The sequence below is a fragment of the Chenopodium quinoa genome, unplaced genomic scaffold (genome assembly GCF_001683475.1).
Source record: "Chenopodium quinoa cultivar QQ74 unplaced genomic scaffold, ASM168347v1, whole genome shotgun sequence".
NCBI lineage: Eukaryota > Viridiplantae > Streptophyta > Magnoliopsida > Caryophyllales > Amaranthaceae > Chenopodium > Chenopodium quinoa.
In genome coordinates this window covers 1688519-1697103 of record NW_018744062.1, presented here as the reverse complement: position 1 = coordinate 1697103, position 8585 = coordinate 1688519, and the positions used below count along the sequence as shown (strand labels likewise).

Below are 8585 nucleotides of genomic sequence, written 5' to 3'. Positions count from 1 at the left end.
GCCGTTTGAAACCATATATAATCATTTTTTGTTGTCATAAATATTCGTGGTAGGCTTGGGTTAATGAAATCGGTGCAAGTTGTAAACAAAAAAAGTCAAAAGTTACCAAATTAAAGGCTAATATCCACGATTTTTGAGAAATTTTGGAGGATTTGGGGCCCGGTGTCGAAAAGTCTTGAATTTTAGGAGATACATCTCGGGGTCATATAATGTCGTTTGGAGCCATTTATGTCATTTTATGTTGTCATAAATGTTCGTGGTAGCTAGGTTTGATTTAATGAAATTGGTGCAAGTTGTAAACCGGTAAATTGGCCGTTTAAAGGCAAATTGGATAGTTTAACCCACCCAATTGGACTCCTAGAGGGTATTAGGGACCATGGTAAAAATTTTAGCAAATTTTATTTCCGAGCGGAAAAAATCAAAAAAATTCCAAAATTGAAGGCTTATAACCACGCCTTTTGAGAAATTTTGGAGATTTCGGGGCATGGTGTCGAAAAGCTTTGAGATTTTGGGGGTACAGCGTGGAATTTTGAAAATGGGTGGGCACAGCTTGAAAAAGTCAATACCTCAGGGGCACTGTATAGAAAAACCCAAAAAAGTATAATAATCTTTTGGGGCTTTGGCCATAATGTCAATGTCAAGAATAACGTATAAGCTTCTACAAAACCATGCAATTTTAACTTGTAAAATGTATAAGGTTCTATGATAACCTTAAGTTTTGAACTATTCCATCTCTATTTCTCTTGGGTAGCTAAAAGTATGCCTAGCTAACAGTATTATCAGTGAAGGAGAAGGACTTGAGAGATTGAACTGCAAAGCCAGCATTGTCAATTATCATCATCGTATCATCGAGGAGTATCAAGGTCAGTGTTGACTTCATTTTCGCTCCCCTTCCCTACCTAGCTAGTAGCTAGGGGCTTTCTCATTTACATCAGGTTCGGATTGAATTGAATTGACCTTATTTAGAATCCAAGTACTAAAATAATCGAAATATAAACGAGTATATTTGCAAATATGGAATGTTCTTATGTTGTGCAGGTTATTGCCTTCTATTGCACATTTACACGGATTCTTGTTGAAGTAAAATGTCTATATTATGTTTTAAAGACTTGTATTGTATTGGTATTGTGAGCTTGGACCAATTTTATTTCTAACTAAATTGAATTTAGCCTTAAGGGCCTGTTCATATTTACTGAACTGAGCTGAACTAAACTGAACTGAGTGGAGCTGAAATAAACTGAACTGAAAAATTAAAATGCATAAAACTGAACTGAACTAAACTGAACTGAACTGAACTGATTAGAGATGAACTGAACTGAACTGATTGGAGCTGAACTGAACTGAAAATAAGTAAATATGAACAGGCCCTAAATCCTTAATTCAAACTTCCAAACTAAAATTTGAATAGACACCCCTAAGATATATTGTATTAATTAGACTCAAAAGTATGGATTTTTTGTTTTTGGTTTAGGTTTTAGTATGCAAAGTTGATGTTATGGAATCCAATTCCGATATTCGTTTGTATTAAATACTACCGAGTATATTATAATAATAATTGTCGTAGATTAAGATATATATTATAGGGTATATTTTGTATCTTTATTGCATTCAATTTACTATCATAATTAGAACTAGTCTTGTAAACTCTCTCTATATATTGATCAATGGTGAATACTCCCATTTGAATCACCGATTTAGGGTGACGTTGTTATATATTGGACCGGTCCTTTTAACAGAGGCCCAATATCTACCCAGCTTAAAAGTAAAGTTGATCCACTTGGTCATAACGTTTTGTGATAGAAATATAGAATCCGTGAGCTGATAGTAGGACTCATGTTCACTAGTAATGTGAATGATTTTTTTCTAACATGTATGGACCACTCTTAAATTAAGATTATGTTAAATTCACTTAATATGAAATAATAACATCTACTCCGTATGTGATATGAGTTTTATTGGTACCGTCTAACACGTTGTCAGATCTAAATTTTATGTTCAACTAATTTATAATTGCAGCTTCACTTTTTTTTAGCGATCATATTTAAATAAATGCTTTATTTATGTGAGTTTATACAATCATCACATGTGAGTTTATATTCTTACTTGCAGATATATCCTAATGAAAAAAAAATACTAAATGAAAATAAACTTGATCCCAATTGACTTTATTATGATTTGTATAACTCCATCTCTAAATGACACATTATGATAAAGAAGATATAATTAAACTATTAATTGAGTCAGTAGTCTATAAACTTGTGTTATAGACTATTAGACTTGTAGTGTTATACTAGTCTAAATTTACATCCCAAGTAAAAGTAGTTAAGCTATAAATTGCATCTGTAATGGTAATGTGGGGATTTAAAATTATAATAATGAAGACAGTAAGAAAGGATAATAAAAATAAAAAAAGATGAAGAAAGGACAGAAAATGCACATGCAGTGTCTAAAATCCCAACATCCTGGGTTCCTACAAAGCATCTAGGATCTAATACTACCTTGTACTGTTTCAACTCCAGTGATTACTTATTACTTTTAGACTTAATATTTAAATCGGTAATCATTAGTTTACTACTCCACTCGTAATCAACATCAACTCATCTGTTTAATTCTTTGAATGTGCAATTACCGATGATATAACGTACTCCAGAGGAGTCAATCCTAATCACGTGCTTCATTTCCTTTTATTTATCAACTCCCTTTTCTCTCCATTTTCCAACTTCTACCGTTTTCTCTACGCCTACTCTCATTATATCATTGCATCATAGAAATTCTTTGTTTTCATATATGCACTTTAACTACACACCCATCCCTTTTTAGATTTTAATTCTCACGCAAACCATTTTTGTAAATGGGAGTATAACCTATAAAAAAAATTTGTTAAATATGTTGACTTTTTAAAAATAATTATTACTAGGGTCTTGTTAATAACTATCTAAGGTTCTTAGAAATGACACATCCTACTTATAAATTAAACACTTTTGTCTTTAGGGTAACCCACCCTACTTATAAATTAAACACTCTTGCCGGGTTTTAGCTAGTCACTGGTACTAAGCCAATCAGATCAGTTTTTTTTACTTAAAATCGATAAAAAAAATCTCTAGCTGACCTTAGCCTCCGTATGTAGTATGTATTGATGGACAGTCTTTATATGTAGTATAAATTTGGTATGACTCAACTTTAAATATGAAATTTTCAGTTTAAAAACATCAAATTTCTTTCAGTTAATAAATTATTTTTATACTTCGTATTTCTCCAATCACATGGCCCCTATTTATTTTTTCTTTCTATATCTCTCTACTCCAAAAATTAGTGATTATATTTACTCCTATTATTTGGTTATAATAATATGTTCTTTAATTTTCTGCGTCTTTTAAGAGACATTTGACACCAAAGTATATAATATCAACCATTACACAATCAAAGAACAAACAATTAGTTTACCTAACAGATAATTGTAATAAAAAATGATATCTATCAGCGCATAAAAATAGAGTTAACATTCTCTGTATTTTAGATTATCATATTGCACTACTTTCATAATTTGGCATATGTCATATTGTATGTTTCATCCAAATAATATACGAAGTATCAATATTTCTAAAAGCCATTTGATGAGTAAGGAAGGTAATAATGACATGTAATTGCCGATAAGAGAAATATTAGTGTAAAATTGTCTTTCAATTATAGGGCATGTTCACATTCATTGAACTGAGTTGTATTGAATTGAACTAGTTGGAGCTGAACTATTCTGAATAGAGTTGAAATTAATATTTTGTGAGAGAAGAAAATTAGAATTTGAACTGAACTGAACTAAACTAATTGGATCTGAACTATACTGAACAGAGTTGAAATTAATATTTTATGAGAGAAGGAAATTGGAAACTGAAGTGAACTAATTGGAGCTGATCGAACTGAACTGAAATTAATTAAGTTGAATTGAATAGGCCCTAAGATCATTTTTGTTTCATGCAAATAATTAAGTTATCATAACCTAAGTTCTCTCTCTTTTAGGCTTAAACTAAAATACCTATCTTTCAATTATATGATTATTTTGTTGTGAGTCATGAAAGTAATTAAGTGATCATATCCTAAGGGTCTGTTCTCTTCAGCTTAATTTCAGTTCCTAATTTCTTTCTCTCTTAAAATATCCATTTCGGTTCAATGTAGTTTAGTAAATCTGAACATGTTTAGGGCATGTTTTTTTAAGCTTAATTTCAGTTTATTTCATCTCCAATTAGTTTAGTTCTTAATTCCTTTTCTAGTAAAATATTTATTTCAGTTCAGTTCAGCTTCAATCACAATTTAGCAGTTCAATAAATTAGAACAGGCCCTAAGTTCTCTTTTTTTTTTTTTTTTTTTTTTGGGTTTAACCAATTATAAGTTGACATTAGATAATGGTAAGACCATCTAATTGAAATTTTTGTTGTCTGAAAATAGGTCTAATACTTTATTCACTTATCCCATATTAATTTAAACCCTTAATATTTGAAAAAAAAAAAAAAAAAAAAGTTGTATGGTTTGTTTGTTACATCATAATAGTTGTACTATTTCACATGTCCATCTCTCTCTTTTATTTTTCTCCTCCTAAATAATTGGTGTGGGAAAGAAATGATACATGTATTCCGAAACCAAAGCGGTTTGATAGTGTTTCGCAAGTTACAAAAAATGAGCAATTCCTGGGCGGGGGGTCCTTAACAAAAGATGACAGTAGAAGCTTAGAAGTTAGAACAAAACTCCCTCGAAAACCCCTTTTTAATAATTCTTTGCCAGGAACAGGAAATTCTTTCTTCTCGCTCAGATCCATTCTCATTTATCTCACTCTTTAATTATTTCTCTCTCTTCATCATATGACGTAAATTGAAAGTAGCAACTGTTTTCTTCCTTTTCCCATCTACCCATATCCATTTACACAACCAACTTGGTTTTGTTATTCATTCAACGTTTCAACCCAACCAACCATGAATCGCAGCTTCAGAGATTACAATTCCTCCTCCACCGTCGTCAGAAATCACCCCGCTGCTCCGTCGCAGCAACAGCCACAGAACCACCACCGCAGAGGCAACAGCTTGACCGGTGTCTCCAGAAACGCCGATGACACTCTGGATCTCTTCTCTCGCTCTCGCCGCAGTGTCTCCCTCACTACTCCCTCCGACGAATCACAAGGTATCATTTTTTCTGATGTTGTTGTTGTCTTAATTTGTCGGTTAGGGATCCAAAACTAGTGATGGTCCCTGTTTCCGTATCCTAATTCTCAACAGGGACGTTACTTATTACGACTACAGACTGCAGACTAAAGACTAAAGACTAGTCCTTTTTTATATTACTACTATTATTATTTTTATCATAGAAAAGTGATTGAATATGAATATACGGTTGTTGGTTGGTTGCAGTGTCAATGAGATTGGGGAGGATTACAACAGTTGGATCAGTGACAATGCCTGCCAGGACTGGATTGGATGATCTTCTGGCTTCTGCTGATGCCGGCAAGCATGATTATGATTGGTTTACATCTTCACTCACTCACTCACTCACTCTCTTTTTTCATTTCCAATTCCCCCCATCTTTCTAATTCTCTTTTTAAGGTATTTCATCATTTTTGTTATTTATTTGCGTCTATGTATGAATGCTTGATCTACTGACACTATATCGCGATTCGTGTAGGCTTTTGACGCCTCCGGAAACTCCTCTTTGTGCATCATCAGAGAAGACTGATTTCCAGCCAACTTCAGCCACTCCAAGAAACAGATCCACTTCCACTACTAAACCGTCCAGGGTATGTCGCTTTTGTCTTCCTGTTTTCACTTTCTATTGTATCATAGTGCACTACTTAAAGGTCAAACTTATTACTTTGTTCTTTTGTGCTTAAATTCATGGAAATGATTATATTGTGTCCTAATTAATAGGCCAACTGTCCATTTCATTTCACCCAAAATGAAATATACTACTATTTTTATTATGGACAACTAAAACTTTTAGTAATTCAAGATGTTTGTGGCTTTTTCCTACATTTTAAAGGTAAAAGTACAAGCCTTATTAGGTTGGTGGACGTAATGGTAACAAATCGTTTAATCTCATATACCTCATGCTTGCCTACTGAACACTTCTACAACTCTAGATGTTAGAATCACACCTTGAAATCATGTATTGCCTACCAATGGCAGTTTCGATTTGCAAATGACGGGGAAATGAGCTATATTTTCCTTGACATTGACCATCTTTGAAGAGTGTTGCTGTATAGGCTTGTGTATAAGTAGCAGAAACTCGATACATCTATCTGGAAAAACCAATATATTATTCTTGCTTGTGGAAGTTATTTATATGGCTTTAAGTAGATTCTTGTGCAGAAAGACCAGTATGATTTCATGGTATTAAGTCGATTATAATGCTCAGAGATTTGTATTTGGATTAACTGTCTAACTTTGATCGAATGACTATATCAGCTTTCTACTGCGCAATTGGATAGCAGCCATTCATCCAGACCAGCGAGAAGCAGCTCAGTGACACGCTCTTCTACTCTTAACAACACTTATTCTTCAAATAGATCCACCTCTATTCTGAATACAAGTTCAGCTTCTGTTTCATCTTACATAAGGCCATCCTCCCCCATCAACCGTACATCATCTACTGCAAGACCTACCACTCCCTCAACGCGAACGACACCCTCACGATCTTCTACTCCTTCAAGACCCCGTTCATCATCCAATATCTCTTCTGGCGACAGAACACGCCAATCACAAAACTCAAGGCCCTCTACTCCTAGTTCTAGATCGCAGGTCCCTGCTACTTCTAGCATTCCTGTCACTCGATCAAACTCTCGCCCATCAACTCCAACTCGGCGAAGTCCATCATCCAACTCCTTAGCAGCTCCCAGCCTCTCTGTTTCAACAGGGCGTGTAATGTCTAATGGACGCAACCAGACATCAACATCGCGTCCTAGCTCCCCTAGTCCTAGGGTTCGATCACAGCAGCCAGTTATTCCCCCTGATTTTCCACTTGATACACCTCCTAATTTAAGAACATCATTGACAGATAGACCTATTTCTGCTGGGAGGTCAAGACCAGGTACAGGTTTGACATCAAAGGTAAATACGGAGACTCCAAGCTCTGTTAATAGGCCAAGGAGACCATCTTCTCCTTTTAGTAGGGGTAGGTCTGTAGAACCACCTGGAAGGGGCCATCTTCACTCCAATGGCCACAATACTGATGTCTCTGAATCCCGTAAATCAGCTTATGTTTCTGATTCAATGAGGAAACCTGTCAAGGCATCCACAACTATGGAGAATGGTGGTATGGGAAGGACCATATCAAAGAAGTCAATTGACATGGCTATCAGACATATGGTACGTTTATTGTTCTCCTTTGCAACTTGTTTCTGTATTTGTAATCAGTAACTTGTGTCTTACAGTCTTCATATTACTTCTTATATGTTCATATCGCGCTTAAATTTTGGTCTCAATCGTATATTATGCTTGCACTTCGTTCTCTATAATGTCAATTGATTTCATTTTTATTGTTGGAGAGGATTAGTCCCCTTGTAAGTTTGCTTTCTGTCTTTCATTCTTTGACATGCTTTGTGGTACTAGCTGGCATTCCCAATCAGAAAATAGAATATCTGTGTACAATTGGTTTTGAATAACTCCTTGCTTTGCTTTGTACTGCTTGTGTAGGATATTAGAAATGGTTCAGGGAGCATGCGCCCACTTCCAAGTACCTCCCTGTTCCCTCAAAGCATCCGGTCTGCTCCATCCAAAATCCAAACCGGTCATGGGTCTGGCAGTCCAACATCTGTCAACAGTAATGGAAGTCCATCACTTAGCAGTAATGGGTCTATGCTAGAGAATGGTACACATGCTAATGGGTTGCTTGAGAACGGGAAGAAAGAAGAAAATGGCAGGTTGTTTGGACGATTGACTGGAGCAGATATGTACGAGAGCACCCGATATGATGCAATCCTACTAAAAGAGGATCTGAAGAACACTACTTGGCTGCATAGCGTGGATGATATGTCTGATCAGTGTTCTATTTTTGAAAATGGGTTTGAGCCTCTGCCAGAACCATTTGGCCTCTCATGATTGGTTCCTTGTTTCGGTATTTTACACATATAAGATCTTCCAAATTGATTATATCAAAAGTTATCTGATTATCTCTGCGTGATTGAATATCTCATTTTTGCTTGGAGAAGAGCTGAATGTCTATTGATTGATTGTTTTGCAAAGAAATGTCTGGGTTTCCCATGTTCCCGAGTCCTGATGTAATTGATAAGATAAATTATAACTTAATGCCCTGGATACTCCAGGCAATAGTCATATAGTTCTGTACATTTGATTCATTTCGCAATAATATATATTGATGATTATGTGTTATCATTTGATCATTATTGAATCTAACAGTACTAGCACTAGGTACTTTTGATATACAAGTATATATATTTCGCACATACATAGGCAGAAGACAGTGCTTTTGGGAAGTACTCTTATATGCCTGTCAGGTTTAGACTTTGGAGAGTCCTTTTGTTATGCTATAGTCTGAAGAGGGATCTCGGAGTCTCAGACCAGTATCTGCTTTGGCAAATAGTATGCTAG

General features: G+C 35.1%; 1 protein-coding gene across 1 annotated transcript; it reads left to right on the top strand.

Annotated features, from left to right (window-relative positions):
- The first annotated feature begins 4368 nt into the window (after window positions 1-4368).
- On the top strand, window positions 4369-8372 carry LOC110690736 (sialidase-like). Its single transcript, XM_021867621.1, has 5 exons — window positions 4369-5166; window positions 5394-5505; window positions 5665-5776; window positions 6444-7343; window positions 7671-8372. The coding sequence occupies exons 1-5, from the start codon at window positions 4962-4964 to the stop codon at window positions 8073-8075; spliced, it is 1734 nt and encodes a 577-aa protein (XP_021723313.1). The 5' UTR covers window positions 4369-4961; the 3' UTR covers window positions 8076-8372.
- The last annotated feature ends 213 nt before the right edge of the window (window positions 8373-8585 follow it).